Source organism: Alternaria metachromatica (genome assembly GCF_023757995.1).
Source record: "Alternaria metachromatica strain BMP 0045 chromosome Unknown scaffold_4, whole genome shotgun sequence".
Classification (NCBI taxonomy): domain Eukaryota; kingdom Fungi; phylum Ascomycota; class Dothideomycetes; order Pleosporales; family Pleosporaceae; genus Alternaria; species Alternaria metachromatica.
The window spans coordinates 923,508-944,916 of NW_026055495.1; the positions used below are offsets into that span (position 1 = coordinate 923,508).

Consider the following 21,409-nt stretch of genomic DNA (forward strand, 5'->3'; position numbering starts at 1 on the left):
AGTATCTTTATGGTGGAGATCAGACGTCTTTCTTCTCTTTGGCTGGAGCGGCTTTTACTGTTCTTCTGGCTTTACTAATTCCTCTGAAGGGATTAGACCACTGAACCTGGTATTCCAATCATGTGTCTCTATATGGACGAGCAGTGGCTACAGCCGAAGCACAACGTCGTTTCGGCGGAGGAGAAGGCGCCTTTAGCCAAGACTGGGACCCGGCCATGGTTCTGGCAGGTCAGTTTAGATAAAGTGAGAAAGCGGCTCATGATGGATGAAAACATAATGCGCGTTCGTAGTCGACGGGGCGATAGGGCCACGAGCTCGGGACTGTGTGAAGGCGTGAAGATGGTGCACGTCGCAGCTGCATCTTTGGGCTTCTGTCGCGGTGGACTGTGCTGGCCAATCAGGGCGACTCTCTCGACGCGACTGATTACGTCATGGTCTTTGCGTTAGTGCGATGAGAGAACGCGTTTCGGGCGCTCTCCCAATGCCTCAGTTCCAAGGTTGCTTTCCAAGATCCTATATTGCACGATGATGAGGTGTCACACCTTTGATGCTTGGGTTGAAGAGTCGAGAGCAAGTCACAAGCATCGAAACCTTGGCGCATGGCTTTTGCGCAACAGCCTGTTACTACCTAGGTACCTTCCAACGTCCACGAGAAGAGTCCATCGTGACTAGAGCGACGCATGCGCTACACCAAGCTGTCTCACAATTTTCTACACGACGCCAACATGCTATTCACGAGGTGCCGCTATTGCGGCTGTCATCGAAGTCTGACGTTGTTGCCGAATACCCGTCCGATCCGAACTCCCAAACGAACGGCGCCATCAGTGCGGGTCGGTGGGTATCGTCCTGTTTCAGCGCCAGTAACGGAAACGACACGATTGGACGTTCACTTCGAAGGAACCTGACAGCGGAACCCACATCCTGTCAACGCACGACAAGCCTTGGTTCAATTACGGAGTGGAACCTGCGAAATTGGGTGGCAGTCTCGATTTATTAGATGGAGTTCCTCCCAGGCCGTTGTGCCATATTGCTGTGTCTGACTACGATATATCTTTCTTCCTTGTTGTTGTTCTTTTTGCTTTGCAGCTGCGCTGCGTCCTCTCATTACAATGCTTTTCAACTTCACCGACAACGCGCTAGCCGCTCGTCACATCCAAAACGATGCCGATGTCGAATATACCATCGACTATTGGGGTTATGCGGTTCGGAACTTCCCGTGCACCAATGATGCCGGGTCGTGCGAGTATCTTGATTCCGTTTACGGCAATCACCAAACATCGATGATCTTTACCTTCATTTTCTGGGCTGTCCTTGGTGCGATCCTACTTTCGATTCTCGTATCTCGACTTGTTCGACCACGAAGAAAAGATGGTGCCAGACAGAGCCTGTTGTATCGCCTCGTCAGGCTGACATCTTCGACTGTACGACGACATCTCATGCCTGAATGCTCCAAGGTATTCAGATATACTACGAGGTTGCAAGTCCTGATACTGGCGCTGCTCTGCGTCTATCTGACAGTCTTTTCGTAAGTCAGGATACCCTCACGGCATAACATAGCTGACGTTCAAAGGTTCACCGGGATCACCTACAAGACATGGATTACACCCATCAAAGGCACCAACCTACACAACACCCGCAGCGGTATTGGTGGCTTTGCCGATCGCATTGGTGCTTTCGCCTTTGCTTTGACTCCCCTGACTATCGCTCTGTGTAGCCGCGACTCTATGCTCAGCATGGTCACAGGTATCCCATATCAAAGCTTTAACTTCTTGCACCGCTGGACAGGCCGCATCATCCTTGTGCAATCTTTCGTACACGCCATCATATGGACGATCGTCGAAGCAAAGCTTTACCAACCCCAGCCAACAACGTACAGAGAGTTCATCAGTCAGAAGTACATGATCTGGGGTTGCATCGCACAAGGCTTCATCACCTTCTTGTTTGTCTTCAGTCTCAGGCCGGTAATCCGCTGGACGGGTTATGAGTTCTTCCGCAAATCGCATCTCATCGTCGCTGGCCTCTATCTGGGAGCCTGCTGGGGCCATTGGGAGAAACTCTCGTGCTGGATGATTGCATCACTAGCCATCATGGGCTTCGATTTGGTCGCCCGCAGCGTCCGCACTTGGCTCATCCACACAGGATACAAGGACGGAAGTCTCGGTCTCGGTTTCCGCTCCGTTCCAACAACTATGGAGACGTTCAAAGACCCAACCGGTACCATTATCCGCATGACATTTGCTCACAGCCACAAGGCCTGGGAGATTGGTCAGCACTACTACCTGACGTTCCCTGCGCTCAACATCTGGCAATCGCATCCTTTCACCCCGGCCTCCAATCCTACCAGCTCATCTCCGGTGCAAAGTCACACATACATCATCCGTGCCTGCAAAGGCGAGACCGCCAAGCTCGCTGCTCTCGCTGAACAAGCCGCCATGTGCTACCCTCGTCGCGATGCCTCGACGCCAGTAATAATGATGGGACCATACGGCAGCGCAATCACGAACGACGAGGTCACGAACGTTCTCGCTATCTCTGGTGGTACCGGGATTACCTATACCCTGCCCGTTATCATGCACGCATTAAGCAATGCTTCCCCAGCGCGCAACATCGAACTTGTCTGGACAGTAAGGCACCTCGAGAACCTTGCCTGGATCGCACCTGAACTGGCTTATCTGAAGTCACAACTTGATGGTGCCGGTGCAGGGCGATACTACAACGAGGACAAGTTAGAGAAGGCACCGATCGTGTCAGTGGAGGCGAAGAAGCGCTTCAGGATTCGCATCTACGTGACCCGACCTGATTCGCGAAAGCATCACCAGCCATCTCATCAGCTCCATGATGACAAAGACAAGGACTTCGGTGATTGCGGCTCATTGTCGCAAACATCTTCCATTGACTCGATGTCTTTCGACCGCAAAGTCGAGGAGCTCAGCCGCCAATGCCCCAACTTCACCATCACATGGCTCAACAACACACGACCAGACATCCCCGCCTTGGTCGATACTTTCATGACCGAGACGGTCGAGAAGGGCAGGACGCAAGTCATCGGATCGGGCCCGCCCGAGCTAGGAACTCAGCTTAGGGCTGCTGTTGCGGCGAAGAACGTGCCTGGGAACGTTTGGCGGGGCGACGAGGCGAGTGATGTTGAGTGCGTCTGGGACGATCGCATGGGATAGGACGATAGATGGACATTCCTTGATTACTTTCGCTGTAGATATTTGAAGCAAAATGTGCATACAAAGAGACACACCAGTCTCTCAACTTATTACACTGGGCCTTACTTCCACGCATTATTATCAACTGTCTGCGCACCACGCCAACCTAGGAAAAACCTAAACAGCCTAGAGCCTACATTAGCGCTGGGTCACCGCCTTTGCAAGGTTTTGGCTTAATGTAGCCTACAGACCTGTTCAGCTTTCTTCTTGTATGAGGTGGCACGGTCAAGACAGCTCTGCCCTCGGCCTCTCCACTGGCACATCATGCAACTCGCTCATATGCGCCATATGCCCTCCAGGTGCACCGCCATCAGTCTTCAGGGCAGGAACCTTTTCTGCTTCTGCGTGTACAAATTGCGGTTCCGATGCGGCTTTGCTCCGCTTGCGCTTGCGCAGTATGCAAAACGTTCCAAGCAGGATGAGAGTTATCCCAACGACCCCACATACAGATCCTATCGCTATCTTCGCGGCTATGGGCAGACCAGAATTCGTGTTTTGGGGTGGCGAGGGGGAGGCTGTTGCGCTTGGGCTCGTTTCGCTGCTAGTGAGAACTGAAGTTGAGCTGGTAGCAGCGCTTGAGGTTGACGAGGACGTAACGAGGGTGGTACTGCATTGCGACCATACTGTCAGCAAAAGATGTTTCATGGAAGAGCTGTAGCGTTAACGGGAAAGGGTGTAACTTGCCTGCTGATCGTCGAACTCGATGAAGACAACAAGGCTCCCGCATCTTCGATCGCAAATCGTCCGTTGAAGGTGTAGGTGCAGTCGTTCACGCCTGCATCGCAGATTGCCATGAAGTAGTTGTCTTTTCCTGCAAGCACACCAGATGGTATCCATGTATAGCTCCCGTTGTTAAGCGTTTCACCTAGAGCTATCAGCATTCGTCCCAACACTTCTTGCGTCACTGGAGACTTGAGATGAGAGAAGTCTTACTTGTTATTAACACCGCGGTTGTATCAGCGAAGCGAAGATCAATCGACACGGGACCTGGAGTGCCATTGGACCATGAGATCAGGTACGGTTCCTCGGCTTCGATGACTTCACCAGCTGCAGGGCTGCCCATTGGATTGTTCCCATCGCCACGAGCGAAGCAAGAAACGAATAAAAGAGCGAACAGCTGTTTGAAAATTATCATGATCGACTGAAAAGTTTTGCTGGGGGAGAAAAAGTTTGATTTGCGCGTCGCGCGTCATGCCCTGGTATGTGTACTTGCCCGCTAGGTGTGCGAAGCCCCCTAAAGGAAAGGCATTGCCACAACGGGCGAGCTTGACTTGGTGCGGCTGAGGATCGTCTGTGGGGGTGATATTACATCTGCTAGACTGGACCAATACACAGCAAGGTTATGTAGTGCAAAGGCGCGGTGGCTGTGGTGGTACCCCTAGGCGTTTATCCTGCTGGCTCTAATCAGTATCGCGCACGGCTCAATACAGTGATCACTTGAAAGAAGCGATTGCTAATCTCATGCAAACAAGATCTCGATTTTGGTTGGCTCGTGTTGCTTATCTGGCACGGCAAACTGGAAAGTGGCATCTCGTGGCTGGTTTCAGCCTTACGGCATGAGTTCAGCTCTCTTTGCGAGAGTAGCCGGAAGTCCTCGCAAGACGTTTCAGCTTCGCTTTCCCAACGCCATCACGCGTAACATGATTCTCATGCCACAATTGTTCTGTCCATATCCAAACATTCTCTTCGCACGGTCTACAGGCTCTTCATGTTCGGTAAAAATCGAGTGAGCGTGTGCATTCACAACGCCAGCATACTGACGAACTTGACGAGGAAGAAGTCATCACTCAAGGCAGTTCCACAGTCCAACGAACTACAGGCGGAAAGCTGACATCGCTGGCGCAACATGTTTCCCCGCCGATAGCTCCGCTGCCAATGGTGAGGCTTGTTCAGCGCGATTGCTGTACAATGGCGACTCCACCCAGTATGTATAGCCATTATATTTGTGCTTATGTAGGTGTTTGCTGGGATAGGGAGCACCCCATTCAAAGGAAACCCCGAACACCCTAGAGCCTACATCAAGATGAAATCCTGCGAAGTTGGTAGCCTAACGGCGACGTAGGCTCCTGGGTGTTTAGTTTTTCCCTTGTATGAGGTGGGAGGGCGCGATCGCCAACTTCGAGACGCTGAGACGTGGTATAGGTATGCTTGAGGAAGGCCGTATTTCGAGGATACATGCGAAGGATGTCGAACTTAGTTGACGTTAGTGGTAGACAACAACGAGGTCAATGGGAAGACGTACCAGAACAACGCGACAACGGATGGTGTGTTGATCGAAGCTGACAGAATTGCACACATCGCCATTTGTGACTACCTTGTACAATTCTCGAGCAAGCCTCTATTGTGAATGCAGCTTCGCAGTGGGTAGTAGCAACGCAATGCGATGCCTAGAGGGTTAGTCGGGGTACTACGCCCGATGAACTTGACGACGCAGACGTTACCAAGAGTCCCGAGGTCTGGTTCTTGTCAAGTCCATGTACGAACATAGTCTCTCCGGTAGCACCCACTGTGATAGTCTGATTTGAAGAGCGAAAATGTAGACTGGGAGTCTAACTCGACTGATGCAGTGGGCGGTTGCGCGCGTCCTGGCATGAGCTCACACGCGTTCATGATGCACGTGGGAAGGGGTTACGCCTAACATGCTCAATGTAGGCGCAAACCCAGTATATGGGTTCTCGGTGGGCAACACGATAGACCTCATTGTGAGCTATGCATGGTACAGAAGTAGATGTAGAGAAGTTGCAGCTGCAGTCCCAGAGTTGGTGTTCGGGGGTTTGCCGCTGGCTTGGCACCGACGCGTCAACGTCGACCACTGCCACAAGCAAGACGCGCAGCGGCGTCGGGCAGCTCGCCATCAACTTTTGGCATTGTGCCTCTGCGATATGCCACATCTCTTCGCTCAATCATTAGGAAACAGGAACGCATACGAGACCTTCCATGGGATCTCTCAATTAAGCGCACGACGAGCAAATACGGAAACGCAGTCCATGTGCGAAAACCGATACGAACCCCACGAACGCTCGCGATGCCTCCGGCACCGGCTGCTCCTGCGAATTCCAGTGCACATACAAAAAAATCGCATACCAGATAGTGTGTACTTTCCATAAGTACCTAGGTAGGGAAAAGTACCAGGCTACTTAAGGGACATCTCTCGCTCCCATATCTCCAAGCTGTTGTTGTCAGACGGTTCGTCATCGTCAAAGCACATCCACTCCTCAAATATTGCGTCAGGGTCTTCTACTGTGGAATGGTTCACATCGATTGGGATGATATCGCCAACTGTATGCTTGTCTTCCACGTTCGCTCCTCCAGGTCCGCCACCACCATCATGTATTCCAACGACTGAAGCCCATGCCGCATGGCTCTTCCTTCTAAGGTCCTCGCTGTATTCAGCTGAGTCGTGATCTTTTCTTTTCGCACCCAAATCGGGGGGTGGGAGAACGAGCTCGTTTGCGTCGCCGGCTTGATCGAGCGATGCAGTCCGTGCGCCATGGGCTATGAGAAGATCCACTATGTAAGCAGACCCTTTCTCGTACCGGTACTTGTAATATGGTAACGTTGCGATTTCTATGGCAGATCTGTTGCGCTCGTAACGATTTGTCTCGATCGTGAGATTTACATCGATTTGTTTGTGGTGGAGTAGGAGCTCTATGACGCCAATCTTCCCAGATTCCACGGCGACGTGTAATGGTGCTCGGCCGTCACCGTCTTTATAATTGACGTCCACACTCGGATGAGAATGGCTATGGTATGTTTGAGCATGTTCAAGTAGGAGCATTGCCAAACTGAGGCTGCCAGTGTGGGCGGCACGATGCCAGAGGTTGTTGTTCCGGGCTGGAAGAGACGTTAGTTCGAGTAAGCCTCTTTCCAAGATATCGACGCGCTTTCCAGACGACTCTGTCCTAAGATTCAAACTTTGGCTAGTGATATCCAGGGGGACACTTTCGTAGTCAAATAGTATCTCTACCAGACACCAGTGTGCTCCTAAGAACGCTTCGGACAACAGCGACTGTCGACTGTTTCTCACGTCGTTTCGATCAACTCGGCCATCCCCCAGCAACACACTCAACAATTTGCCATGGCCACCCTGTGCTGCCGCCTGGCACAAGCTCAATTTTGAATGACCAAAGGTTCGATTGACATCAACGTCTTGTCGAAGTAACAAGAGAGCTACCGCCTCTGTGTGTCCACCGCGAACAGCGTTTTGCAGTGGCGTCATTCCGAGGTTAGATAAGTCCCGGCTATCGACATCGAGTCCTCGGTCGTCGAAGGCTTTGAGAATCAACCGCATGACTTCTACATGTCCTCGGCGACATGCAATATGCAGAGATGTTGTTGCCTTTCCTCGACATCTCTTCCTGCCACCGATAACGATACCAGAGCATTGAAGGAGCTTTTCGACCACCTGGAGATGTCCTTTCCAAGCAGCAATACCAAGCGGCGATGACATCTCGTCATACACACCCAGACCAAGATCAACGGTCTCAAATCCGAGCAAAAGGTCTACAATCTCGCTTTTCCCCTTCGCAGCGGCGAAGAAAAGAAGACTCCGCATGCCCCACCAGGACGTAGGAAGAGCCGTATTGACATCTAATTTGCTGGATCTCAGTAGGCATTCTAGCATGGCCTTCTGGTTTTTGTGAATCATTCGCAATACCAACAATCTCCCTTCTTTCTTGATCCATTGCTGAGTGATGTTGGGTAACAGCAATAGTGTAGCCATACATGCTGTCTGAGCGGAATCGACTGCAATCGCGAATAGTTTATGGCCAAACATCCTCAGCGTTTGTTCGCCACAGAGTGCCCAGGCAGTCTCGAACAATTGGGGTTGGTTTGTCTGGATTGTGGCGCATAATACATGTTCGGTGATGTCGACTCTTCTTTGCACAAGGACATTGAATGCGGAAGGGCAGCGAGCTAATATCGCTTCGTGCAGAGGTGTTCTTCCCTATCAAGCTGTTAGCCCACATAACAAGTTGTCTTAGAACTGCGCGAGCAAAGCATAGCAAGGGAGCTACATGCTAGTAATAAGTTAGCAAGGTATTTTAAGAGCTATTTGTGGCGGCTACTTTACCCTTACTGTTTACAATATCCGATCGCGCTCCCGACTCGATGAGAAGACAAACCATGTCGGTCTGGTCGGCTTTGGCAGCGCAATGTAAAGCGGTAGAGCCGTCATCAGCTTGTATCGAGATGCCGACGCCTGACTGCAGGATAGCTTGTACGAACCCAACATTTCCCGCTGACGCTGCTTGCATCAGCGTGTGGGTACCTGCTATCAACAGGACACCTGGATCAGTCAAGGGCACATCGAGTGGGCTTGCCGTCAAGACGTCATGCGGCTTTGCTCGACGACGACCTGATCTGACCCCAGAAGGGCCAACAGGCAGTTCTGGATGGCAGTTCCGCACATGCTGACGGATGTTATCTTTACGGGAAGCTCTGAAAGAGCAGTTCGTGACGACACATGCATGTCGGGCTATGCCAAGTCGGTGGCGTGCCTGTACATGTCTGGTGAGGTCGCAACGCAGAGCAAAGCCTCTTGCGCAATCACTGCACTGGAAGGGCTTTGTATGCGTCTTTAAGTGTTGACTAGCTTTATGTTAGTGATCAGTGCAAGCGCACTAAGTCGTGCCCAGGTGAGCTCACTTGTAGCGCCCCAAGGCTTCAAAACGCTTAGAGCATTGGTCGCAACGGAAACTCTCGCTCGAATCCATGCTTTGAGTGTTGATATGGATGTGTGACCATTCCATGAGTTATCATTTATCAGGATGGCTATTTCACCGTGTGTGATCTATTGAGGGTATGTAAGCTAAGGCTGAGGGCTCAAGAGCAGCCAATCATCTGGCGTAAAGGTGCCCCTTCATGACAGCGCTACATCAGTGGGCGCCACTTTTACCTGGCAGCCCTGGAGGCTCCCGAGTAACCATCTCTCTTCATGCATCTTCTACCCTAACCTTCCTTTTCAACATCCTCGATTCTCTCGCCATATTCTGCTGATCTACTCACTTACGACAAACGACCACCCATCGGGCTGAACTGCCTCGGCTGTGTGCTCCATCAACACCGTGTTGCGATTATCATCCACAATGTCGGCTGTGAACTCGGAAAGACCGCTCGACATTGTTACATTCGACGCCGGAATAGAGCTTCTCGACTTAGGCGACCACTTCACTCTTGGCTGTAACCTCCAAGTTACGTCACCCACAGGTGAAGGCGCATGGATGACCGGCGGCGCAACGGATCACAGGTAAGTTTTTTTTTTCTGACGACGCAGATATGCCTTTCCTCCATGCCAGAGCGCAACAGAGCAACTGCGCCAGGTTCGAGCGCTCCCGGGCCATGCATACACACAGGAGCTTGGCAGCCCAATCATCAATGAGGCCGCCCCCGACATGCAGGGATACTTTCCTGATACAATCGCCGAAGGATCTGACAGCTTCTTGGGTCTATACGACTCCGTCCCAGACAGCAGCCGGGGTCGTCTTCTTGGAGAAGCCAGCACGTTCGGAGACTGGCCTGCCCTGTTCGATGAACATCTCATCGACTCTTCGGTTGAGAATGGTTTCTATTCACAGATGCCTCCGCAGCTCGATCCCTTCCTGACGCAGCCTTCCTATCCTACAGCAGGATTTGGTCAGGCTTTCCAACCCATCGCTCCCGCTCCGGCCGCTGCTGTTCCGCCAAACATTATGGCAGCACCGTCTCGTGCGCTTCCCGTCGCTTGTCGCCGCACGGTCGAACCACGCTTCCAGTGCAACATTGATGGCTGCACTAGGGCATACCGCCGCGTTGGTGATTGCCGCCGGCACATGCGGTCGCACCGAGCTCCTAACCTTAGGTGCGTTATCGAAGGCTGTCACATGAAGTTTGACCGCATGGACAAACTTCGTGATCACGTCCGACAAGGCCACAAGATGAACTTGTAAGGGCTGAGCGTTTGGTGTTGCTTTGAGAAAGCTCGCATGTGAGATGGCATATGAGATGAAGAAGTCTCTCTTGAAGTTCGTTGTGCTGTGTCAGTTGTTGGATCTCTTGGGTTCTCACTCAATTGTAAAATCTCCTTCAGTCAGTCGTTACCTAGGGACAAATATGGTTGGCGTTAGTGTTATCGATAAAAATACAACAGTCGTTACCGAAATGCTTAATCACCGAGATGCTATTGCTTTTGCGGTGTTTGTGAAGGAAGGCTGATGACCGCAGGCCCGGGGTGACGCGAGGATCGGGCCGATCTATGTAGATCGACCCCTTCAAAAGCTGCCCCACCTAAATCAATGAGAACACCAACACCAAGCACCCTGAAGCCTACGTCGACGCCAGGCTTTTTAATCTGCTTCTTTCACTCCAACATAGTCTCCAGACCTGAATGTTGTCTTTTATGCGACGGCACCCGCCGCAATCCTGTACATTAGCGTCTTTTTCCAGCCCCATGAAAGGGATGCTTATCCAGATGCGTTCAGGAGACAACTGCTTTATTATGAAACCAAAAGGCTTCCGTACTACACGATCTATCCCCAAACCAAATCAAACCGCCCCCAATCAAAAGAGTCTTTCCTAGAAAAGAAATAGAAAGTAAAAGATCGCCCATCTTCAGCTGTGTGGACTGAAAGTTTGTCCCCTCCTGACGTTCCCGTGATGTGTTCCAGTGGATACCGAGCTCGCGCACCAAGCTCGCCTCGAAACAGGACAAAACCACCAAACAATTTCTAAGCATCGGAAAGACAGGAAAAGTATGCTGAAGAGAACCCTTAGACGTTGCACAAGAAAGAGGAGATATCGTCGTTCATGGTGGAGAACTCGGCGTGGGAGCGGATGTTGGCAACATCACCAGTGGTAGCAATCTGGCCGTTTCCATTGCGGCAACCGGTGTCGCTATGAAGCAATCAGCATGTGTAATCCAGAATTGCTGTTCGGTGATCACTTACTTGTAAAAGATGCAGTTGTGGCCGTTTGCCTTGAGCGAGCTGACCTTGTCGTTCAGCCTTCCGGAAGCCTCTGCTTTGTGTTAGCTACCACGTTCAAGAGATGCGCATGCTAGAAGTGACTTGCCGCAGATGCCGTAGTGAAAGTTCACATTGTCGCAGTCGTTGAAGTCCTTGTTGGAGCAGAGCTGGACACTGGGGTTGAGCTGCCTCTGCTGGATAGAGGCGGCGAAGGCGGCCGAAGAGGCGAAGAGGGCGAGGATGATGGTCTTGGAGAACATGATGCTAGATTGGGATGAGTCGATTGAAGACTTGAAGTGGGAAGATATGATGATTGAGTGTTGGAAAGTGATGGTTGTAGATGATGAGAGATATCTGTTTTCTGCGGAACTCCTTCAGTTCTTATAGCTTTCGCAATGCCTTCGAGTTGTCCTCCTTTCACGTCTAACACATCTTCCGGCACTGTCTTCGACCCCCAAAAGTCATAGCCATGAGCAAGTATCGGCGGTATCTCATTGCTGAGACTTGGATACGAGCGTGACTGATTCGAGCAAATGAAGCCAAGTATGCTGAGATGGTGTTGCAAAGGCCCTACACCTCACCGACAAGTAATCACCTCGAGCAGGTCCAGCATGACAAAACATCGCTTGGGCATACCATGATGGACGCAAGATGTGAAGTTCGAAGTAACATGCTTGGCAGCCGTTGGATTAGTATACACCGGAGCACTACCAAGACCGTGCTCGGGCCGGTCTGAACAGTCGAGCGGATGCAGAAAGACGGACCGATCCAGGTAGTCGGAAGACCCTGAATGTCCCTGAATCGCAGGGCTGACCTGATCGAGACGGACCTAATGCAGGTCATAAGTCTAGATTTGTGCCTGCATTTGGACCGAGTGGGGATAGCGAGGCCATCCTGATGACTGATACTCAGCGGTGAAGACATCTGAGATCCCCTTTCAGCTAGCGACCCAAGTCCTTGGAAGCCATATAGTTACTGCATTTGGCAGTGACCTTACTTCTGGTAATTTCGTATTAGTGCTGGGCATGCTGCTTCTGTCAACGAATAGACCCGATGTCAGCGAAAGCGCGAGCAGTCCAAGTCCTTAGGGCTGATTCGGATACGGCCTCAGTAACAATCGTATGCTTGGTAGTCTGTCACAGTCGCGGTACTTTCTGCTATGGTGCGAATACAGCGGATGTCGATGAGGATGTGAGCGGAGAGCCAGCAGTCGTTGAATCCGTATCCGACGCCGGATGCAGTGCCTCAGTAATCAGGTATTGAGGAGATGTATGTTGATGAAGCTGCCAAAGTTATAAGTAACGGGCGCAATGCTCTCTTCCAGCATCAGCTCAGTGCCTCACTATCCTTCCTGCATCCTCATCTCAAATCCTTCACTTCTCTTTCCTACATCACGGCCTTGATCAGCTACCTACCTCAACATGACTGCCTCATTCATCAAGCTATCCCTCCTTGCTGCCGCCAGCATGGCTGCAGCCGCCAGCGTCAATGCGACGGCCAACATCGACATCGACGTTTCTTTGGGAGCAATCCCCATCGAAGTCATTGCTGAGAAGGTCCATGTTCCGACCAAGGCCATGGTCGACCTCCTCAACACCGTCGACTATGTCACGATGACCGTGGAAGACTGGTGCCCCCTCCTTCAGCAACCCATTGAAGCCGTCCAGGCCTGGCCGGACCACGTCAAAGAATACGTCTTCACCGAACTCTCGCTCGAGGTCTCGGCCTTGGTCGCCCCGGAAGCCGCCCGTGTCGACGCTGTATCTGAAGTTAAGAGCAACAAGCTTGCCGCTCGCAACGACTCGGTCCGTCGCATGGAGCGTCAAGCGCTTGCCCTTCACGATGCGCGTATCAAGTCAGGCCGAAGCGGCTGCTTCCAGAACTGGGCATGTGGCTCTTGCGTCGTTGCTGCTGGGCTTGCAGGCGCTTCTGGTATCGCTGGATGCACTGGCGCTGCTTTGGCCGCCATTGAAGGCACCGCTGGCTTTGCTCTCGCCGCAGTCTATGCTGCCTACGTTGAATGCACTGCCAAGGTTGGTGGTGCTACTACCGCCGCCATTGGTGTTTGCCACTCTGGCCTCTAGTTCGATACTGTCGGATGATTCGCGGCTAATGTAGTGAGGTAAGACATCTGTTTCCCCTTCACCTTACAGTGAGATCCTCGTCTAACGGCACCACAGATTGTCCAGAGGCTTCATTACGCCAGATGTGTTGGGCGGTTTTGAGCAGGAAGCAAGGGGCTACTTGTGGCAAGATTTTGTAGATCGGCGATGTAGCCACCATGTCTGTATTTGGTCGATGTTTGGTTTGGTTGGTGTTTCGATGCTTCGATTCGAATTAATGGGAGTGAGTGGTCAGATGGCTGTTGGATGTTTAGTCGAGGAATTCACAGATCCAATACTCACCCGTGTCCCGTGTTCCGAGTATCACCAGCCCTAACGCGCGGTGACATGCATGTTGCACGTCTTCTCTCCGCTTAGAGACCTCGCCCGCGCCATTCCCACCTATTGAAAGGGCCCTTCTCCACAGCAAGCATGTCAGCGATCAGCGCAAACCCTTGCGGCTCGTCGCCATCGCCCTCAATGTTGATTGAGCTGCACGAGAAGCTGCCACATGCGGCTAGAGGGCCCCGCAAGTCTGGACCCTGAAAAGACGTCACCCGCCAAGATATGATGGCATAGCATCAGCCGCTATTGCTCAAATACATGGCAGTCGCTTAGGACCGATGTGAACGAACAATTACGATTCTTTTTGCTGCACCTGCATACCAAAGACCCTGAACATTCGGTGCGGTCCTTCTACGGCCTCTAGGGACTACCCAGCTGACTGATAGACAGGGACCAGTACCCTCCAATCACACTATTTGACACGGCACCGCCTAGACCCTAATAGTAGTTCACAGAATTCACGTACGTTCACGCTTTCAAGGTTCCAGGATGTCTTGCAGCTTACTAAGATACGACAGCACACACTGTCTTCACCATGAGCTCACGACCATCTCTCATGCCGCCCACCGAGGGCTCCTTCCTCTCATCGGGCGCCTTCACTCCCTCGGGCCTCACACCCAACACACGCTCCGAAGCCGAAGCCGCCTTCACCTCCAATAGCACTTCGCAAACCGATGCGGCCGCTCCTGACCCAAATCTTTTGCCCCTGATGGGTGCCGGTGGAGGAAACGAGACAACAGACAATGGCCCAACTGAAGCTGTCCGCGCTTACACTGGCTACCGCCGCCCTGGCATGGCTCGAGCAAGCTCAGCAAACTACGAGAACGCACTGAAGCGAGCGCAGCAAGCGTCCGTCTCGTCCGACTTCTCCGCCGACTCTGAAGTACCCGACAACGTCACTGCGGGCCGAACAGTCGCGTCGCCGACAGGCTCCACTCCATTCCCGCCTCCCGGTCAAGGTGTAGTGCCCCTCAACTACAACTCTACTCCCGTTGGCGCCGCTCAAGGCGATGCAGTCAAGAAGACTCGTTCGCGTGGCCTGAGTCTCAGTGGCCTTGCCCAGCAGCAGGGATGGAGCGAGCAGGACTACAAGCGTGTATACAGCGCCGATTTGCTTGCTGAAGAACCGAAGAACAGCGCTGGATATGGCTCAGGCCCGAAATAAGAGGCGAGCATGACATCACGGTGCATGACGGCGTTCATGCAGACCGACACTCAGCCCAAGGGAATGCAGCGGTCATTATAGGACCGCTAGCTTGCTACAACTGCTATTACATTTACCATATCATGAGCTACATGCAAGGCGTTGGGTGGAGTTCTGCCAAAACATCTAGGTCGCAGGCCGACGATCCTGTTTAATACATCGATTATGATCCAGTGCATTTCACTATCGTCCTTGACATGAATGCGATAAGAGCCACAAACGTTGAGAAATAGCAACTACTAACTGCGTAGCATCATATTGCCCTTCTCTACCATCTTCTTATACTTCTCGCATCTCAGTTTGTTGTTGCACCTGTATGCCTCTCCACCCTCTCTACACTGCTCTGGTCCTACGCAGCATGTCATGTCTCTGCATTCGGTCCAGCAAGTCCTTTTCCCGCACGTCTGCTCACATACTTCTTTGAACCATTCATTGCTACTATGCAGTCTTTCGCACTTTGCTTCGCACTTCAAGTGAGCATTACCCAGGTCACAAGTCTCCAGGCATGTATCGCGAAACGCACTGCAACCTCGAGATAGAGTTTCGAGTCCATTTGGAGCGGAAGCGAGCGAGAGAGACGTCCAGTTTCGCGTCTCCGAGGAGCGAAAGGGCAAGACACAAGAACCAGTATGGCAATGCGTTGGGGTACTTCCCCAGCAAGACTCCACACAATCCCGATCCGGTGCAAGCGAGGCGTTGATCTCTTGCCATGTTTGTTGCTGACATTGAGTATGGTTCTTGAAGCAATTGGGCGAGCGTAAGCTGTCTGCCAAAGCGTCAAGTGTAGGTGGAATACACCTGTCGTGTATGCATCGGACCCAGGACTTCACGCAGTCTTCGCACTCCACCGTATGCGCCGGTTCGAGAAGGCCAGCACGATCAGCGAGGCCTTTGCAGATCTGGCGCTCGCACGCCCCGTTGACGCCGCAATGAACGGGACCGGCTGTGCAGAGCTGAAGCTCGCATTGTAGAGTTCGCTGGTGGTCTGTTGTGTGGAGTGGGTAGGGCGGGGCGAGTTCATGCCACGGGGGATTGTATGCCATTTCGCGTTCGTGAGGTCTCTCGCAGTTATTCAGGTATAGCTGACAGTCCGTACACGTTTTCACCTCCGCGTTGTCCGCATCTTTTCTCGCTTCCGCATTCGCTATCCTGTTGAGCTCTACATTCTGCAGAGACAGGATTGGAAAGCGACCAGTGAGGCTGACGTCGCAAAAGTCGCACTCGGAGCATTCTTGATCGCTACACAGATCGTCGGCTGTGTTTCGATGCGATAACGAGCTTGGAAGTACGAGGTCTTCAGCAGCGTCGCCCATGAGCGAGCGATAGTCGGCGTAGCATGAACGGTCGCATGTTTGCTGTTCCGACCCTCGGATACCGAATAGAGAGGAGAGAGACAGCGCGATTACAGGGGCCGGAAGAGATAAAATAATGTAGGCTTGTGATAGTAGCATGGCGGCGATGGGATGGGTTGGTGCGGGTTGATTGAACGAAACGGACCTCAAAGTGGGGGCCCGAAGCTTTGAACACCAGAGGACTAAATTTCTAGGAAGTACATCGTGGAAGTTTTCACTAAGAGATAAAGCTGAGAGTGAACTGACCGCCTAGGTATTCCGGGCGAGCTCGCGCGAGTCACGTGACTGTCACTTTCCGCGAACGCCGGATTTGTATCCCGCATTCCGCATTCCCTCATCTCGGCACTCTAACAAACCATGACATCCGAAGCAATCTCTCAATAAGATATAATGAAACTTAAAAAGAGCAATAGCCCATCGGTACTGTTGGTCGAGCCTGCCCGATCGAGTCGCTGGATTGAGGGTACAAACACTGAAAGCGGAGAAGGCTTGGCTTGATGCGTTGAGGATCTAGATTGTTGGATTGTATACTAGCTGATAGGCTGTTAGTTGACCGACGGCGCAAGTGTTCGAGAATGAGTTCAACTACTCGCCCATTCGGGTGTTTGTTAGCATCGGGGTAGCTCTTTCCCTCACCATCGACCTATCACCTGCTTCAGATCATGAGGCAGCCGTTACCTCTACACCGCTCGTGCTTCTAGCTTGGCCCCTTTTGTACGTCGATGTGCTTTGTAGACCGAATTCCTCCACTCTTTCCTTCCTTCCTGCACCCTCAACTTCAATTCTCTTCTCCTGCCACTATATTTCACTACCACCTCATCCTACACGCTCACTGAAGATGCGATTCAACAAGATCTTCATGGCTCTGGCCATGGTACTACCTGTGGTGTTCTCTGCCAGCATTCCATCCTCGGAGCAGTTCTGCGAGCCTGGCACTCGAAAGTGCGACTACAACGACGTGGTGATCTGCAATCCCCAAGGCACTGAATACTGGGCGGATCAGTCATGTAGCAAGACCGAAATCTGTACCATTGACACCAACAACCCTGATGATCATGGTCATTGTATCGCGATCTGCGACATCCCCGGCGAAGAGCGCTGCCTCGGCAATGAGTGGCGTGTCGCATGCAACAATGAGCACCGATGGAAAGCCATTGAATCATGCCCTACACCCGGAGTATGTAACACACTCATGAACAAGACTTCCTGCGCCACTGCAGACTTGCCACCGGCGCCTCTCCCTCCTGGCACTCCACCGCAACCTGAGCCTTGCAAAACAGTGACCGAGACGCGATGCTCAAACTGGTCAAACGGTCTTTACCGCATCGAGATGTGCAACTATGATCAATTCTGGCTTGCCTATGGGACCTGCGGATCGGAAGAGTTTTGCATGCACTGGGTGCCTGGTCAATACGTGAGCCAAGGCGAAACAAAATGCGTCTACGACCCTGAAATCCTGTCCACTGCTCCTCCTCCCAAATCCCTTGAATCTCGGTCGTGGATATCGCAAGGAACTCCAGATGCTCATGAGTATTGCGATACTGGCACGTCTCGCTGCTCTGGCAACAAGCGTCAGGAGTGTGTCGACAACGTCTGGAAATCTACCATGTGTCCTAAGACTTCCGAATGCGTCAAGCATGACGATGTCGTGCAATGCTGGATGAAGCCACCTACTCCCCCAACTGTACCAGAGCCATGCACACCGGGCGATCGGAAGTGCGACTCTGACGCATACGCCCTCATGCTTTGCGGAGACAACGAAATGTGGCATACCGAGAAGAAGTGCACCACTTACGGAGATTGCATCACTGACGGCCCAGGGCAAGCGCACTGCGAAACTGGTGGTGTAGGTCCGTCGAAAATGCAACGTCAAACCAACAGCACCGAATGCGCCTACGGGGACTGGGCCTGCGACACCCACCAGCGCTTCATGTACAAATGCAACAAAAACGGTACATGGTCGGTGCCGTACCAGTGCAGCAGGGCCGGTGGCTGCCAACCCGAGGGACCTACAGATGCTTTCCCCAAGGGAAGAATGACCTGCGCGGGCTTTCCGAAGTACTTGTACCCTTACCCTGACAACAGAGTCTGTGAAACGGTCAGAAGCTGCGAGTACATGATGTATCTTTACCTTATTGCTGTAAGTATCCCCCTTCCCTGCTCGTTCTCTTCTACTACGACGATACATCTGGGCTTTGCGAACAATGACTAACGCGCTGATAGGGCTCACCTGATGCTGAGACCAAGGAGAAGTACCGCAAGAGCATGTGCGTCGATGAGGCTGTAAGTGGACTATCATCAAGAATAGATGGAGTGGGCTAACCTACTTTCAGTGTATGGACTGCGATCGCTGCACTTACAAACTCGGACATGGCGAGGTGCTACAACCTGATCTGCGCACCCTCATCCATGGATCGCCGGTGCCTGACAATTTTGACTAGTAGTCACGAGAGAGTGGGATGAAGTACCATGTCGGCTTGAGTATAACGAAGGCAGTTGGCGATGGGATTGATGCGTAGTGGAAACTACACATGTCAATACGTCTCCGATATGGCGAACATTCTGACCTTGGGTAACCCTATGTATACTCACCTGTAGTCCTCTACCAAAATGAATGGCTTACCAGCTGAATCACAAGCTTGCAAGCCGGTGACACTCCAAGGCGATATAGTCCTCTCTTTATATTCACTCAACCCAACGTCATTAGATCTTTCACAACGCCGACGCGACCGATCCGTTCTCTCACCCACCTCTTAACCTATCACTCAGTTACCAAGCGTTCCTCTCCCAACACACGAATTAGACAACCATAACAACCGCACAAACATGCACACCATCCTCCTACTCCTATCCGCCCTCTTCCTAGCCCCCCTAGCCTTCGCCGCAACACCAACCACCAACCCCCGCACTACAACCTACCGATGGATCCCCAAACCCGCAACCCTGCTATCCGAGATCCCCGGATCCGGCGTTTGTGACGAGGAGATTGAGTATTGCATGAAGGTACGTATCCGCCACTGAGACCAGAGAAAGATATTCATTGCTGGATTCGAGCTGACGGTCTAATAGACCAAGATGGGTTTGACGCGACAGCTACAGATGCAGCAGTGTAAGCTGTGGGCTTGTGCGTTTCATGATACGGTAAGTTGGGTTGGGGAAGGATGGGGATGTGAAGTTGGCTAATATGGTCGTAGTGTCCTGGTACTAGGTACTGCGATGTTGAGTATACTCTCTAGTGACGTTGTTCAAAGTCGTCGCGGAGAAGAGGAGCCCTGGCCGTATCGTGGGGATATAGGAAGACACATCAGTGTACATGGTAGTAGAAAGAAGCAGGTAAAGATTTTGTCACCTGGAATAGACTGGATGGTTGACAGATCATCGATGTGCATATACCTCTATTTGAGCCAGTTGACTCTTCAAACTATTGTACCTCTTCCTGCGCCGATCTTGCCTAAGCGCCATGCTATGCTTGAAACCACTTTTGTTGTAACCGCAACTCCTTATGCGCCGTTCATGACGGGCCTCCGAGAAACCTCATCAGGTACCCTCCCAACGATCCAAACAGCGGGAATCCCGTGTTGTGACCCCCATTCCTGCCGAGCCACAGGGCATAGGCACCCACTACCATGGCAAGACCAACAGCTCCGTACCGGCGGTGGCGCAAAACACGCAGCTTGATGTAGTGAATTGTCTTGACGGCCTGTCTGAAGGTCTGCGCGCGGCGGAGGTCCTGCTCCTGCTGCAAAAACAGCATCTCGCCATCTTCCAAGGTAAGATGACGCAGACTGTTGTTTGTCGCAGACGATTTGAGTACGCTGGAAGACGAGATGCGCCACCATTCCCAGCTGTTGAGCGACGCAGGAGGTAGTCTCTCGTACAGCTCGACGGTCCGGGCGATGTGGAACTCGACATCGAAGGGCTCTGGGAGCTTCCCTAGCATGACGTAGAGTATGTCCTCGTCATCCTTCTCGTACTCCAGCAGCTCCTCCCTCTTGGATAGCACCACAGCTGCGAAGAGGTATATGGGCATAACGGCATGTCGCGCCAAGAAGAAGTCAAACAGCCTCGTGATATCCTTATAGTCTTGTATATTGTGGGCGAACATGGTGATTGTTCCGGCGAGCGCGAAAGACGGCTGGCTTTTGGGGAGGTGCTCATACAGGACGGGATCGGCGGCGCGGAGGATCGGTCGCAGCAATTCGAGCTGGGCGAGGGCTGGGTCGAGCGACGACAGCATGAAGTCGCGAATGCGAAGAAGGCTTAGTCGGGCAACTGCAGCGGGGGCATGTTCGGGGCCGAGAACGAGTAGGAAGACCTGGACGATATCGTGGTAGCCCTGGAAGTAGCAGAGCGTGGGGTGATGGCGAAGGACGTCGAGGATGACATCGGAGAGCTGCTCTTTTCGACGACTGAGCTGCTTCTCAGATTCTGTTCCTATCAGTATGAAACACAAGTTGGTTCGCTTGTATGCAACATACCGTTCCTGGGGTAGTAGACAAACGCGCGGTTGACGTCCAAGCCAACCTGATGCTCATCCTTGTGCTCGGAGAGATGTTTCCATGGCTCCTTCTCTGAATCCTTGTCAGAGCATCCTAGCAAGAGAGGCCCTATAGTTGTCAGCTTAGTGTGGAGATGTGTGCAATGGGAGGCCTACAAGCAGTGCAACGCAAGCTATCGCTGACTAGGCCAGAGGGACTGGTCGCGAGGTCTACCAGGGCCGTGACGTCGCCATTGTCGATTGCGGTGCGCACTAGAGACTCCTTCTCCTTCTCGGCAGGCGTGAGGTGGGGGACGGGGGTGGCATGTCGCGTGGGCAGGCTGCCAGAGCTCACTGAGCGCGACACGGAGCCAGAGGGAGTGCGTGATGCCATGACAGTGCCCGCATTTCGAGACGTGCCCTCAGTACGCGGCAGGGGCAGGAAAGAGCTGGATCTGGGACGCGATGACGTGGCCAACGTGGGCCCTCGTGTGCGCAGGAGAGCGCAGGGAAGAGATGCAAGAGAGTGGCAAGATGTTTGATGGAGGAGCTACATGCTGTTGCGCGTGGGCGTCCCAGCTGCCGGGTTGACGTGACGGGTCGCGCCTTCCTCCTTGTCCAACCGAGGCGCTTGGCACCCCACCGAGTTGTGAAGGTCAACTACCGGCACTTGCCGTATCCCATCCCATCGCCATCATCTTTTATCCGCTGTCTGCGCGGGGGCGACGACCGTGTAACCCAACAACACCACTCGCGCCCACCTGTTCGCCG

At 52.6% G+C, this 21,409-nt stretch overlaps 6 protein-coding genes across 6 annotated transcripts; 4 read left to right on the forward strand and 2 right to left on the reverse strand.

The window, feature by feature from the left end:
* Positions 1-1,436: 1,436 nt before the first annotated feature.
* J4E83_002666 (uncharacterized protein) lies at positions 1,437-3,176 on the forward strand (the record flags this gene model as incomplete). The annotated part of the gene is made up of 2 exons (XM_049329609.1): positions 1,437-1,525; positions 1,571-3,176. 2 exons carry the CDS (start codon positions 1,437-1,439, stop codon positions 3,174-3,176), a joined length of 1,695 nt encoding a protein of 564 aa, XP_049191288.1.
* Positions 3,177-10,963: 7,787 nt separating this feature from the next.
* J4E83_002667 (uncharacterized protein) lies at positions 10,964-11,418 on the reverse strand (the record flags this gene model as incomplete). The annotated part of the gene is made up of 3 exons (XM_049329610.1): positions 10,964-11,087; positions 11,141-11,208; positions 11,290-11,418. The coding sequence occupies 3 exons, from the start codon at positions 11,416-11,418 to the stop codon at positions 10,964-10,966; spliced, it is 321 nt and encodes a 106-aa protein (XP_049191289.1).
* Positions 11,419-12,579: 1,161 nt separating this feature from the next.
* J4E83_002668 (uncharacterized protein) lies at positions 12,580-13,242 on the forward strand (the record flags this gene model as incomplete). The annotated part of the gene is made up of 1 exon (XM_049329611.1): positions 12,580-13,242. The coding sequence occupies one exon, from the start codon at positions 12,580-12,582 to the stop codon at positions 13,240-13,242; it is 663 nt and encodes a 220-aa protein (XP_049191290.1).
* A 621-nt stretch (positions 13,243-13,863) lies between these two features.
* J4E83_002669 (uncharacterized protein) lies at positions 13,864-14,770 on the forward strand (the record flags this gene model as incomplete). The annotated part of the gene is made up of 3 exons (XM_049329612.1): positions 13,864-13,869; positions 14,061-14,067; positions 14,124-14,770. 3 exons carry the CDS (start codon positions 13,864-13,866, stop codon positions 14,768-14,770), a joined length of 660 nt encoding a protein of 219 aa, XP_049191291.1.
* A 2,229-nt stretch (positions 14,771-16,999) lies between these two features.
* On the forward strand, positions 17,000-18,602 carry J4E83_002670 (uncharacterized protein; the record flags this gene model as incomplete). Its single annotated transcript, XM_049329613.1, has 4 exons — positions 17,000-17,168; positions 17,442-18,301; positions 18,385-18,444; positions 18,495-18,602. The coding sequence occupies 4 exons, from the start codon at positions 17,000-17,002 to the stop codon at positions 18,600-18,602; spliced, it is 1,197 nt and encodes a 398-aa protein (XP_049191292.1).
* Positions 18,603-19,672: 1,070 nt separating this feature from the next.
* J4E83_002671 (uncharacterized protein) lies at positions 19,673-21,032 on the reverse strand (the record flags this gene model as incomplete). The annotated part of the gene is made up of 3 exons (XM_049329614.1): positions 19,673-20,589; positions 20,640-20,768; positions 20,816-21,032. The coding sequence occupies 3 exons, from the start codon at positions 21,030-21,032 to the stop codon at positions 19,673-19,675; spliced, it is 1,263 nt and encodes a 420-aa protein (XP_049191293.1).
* Between the last annotated feature and the right edge of the window lie 377 nt (positions 21,033-21,409).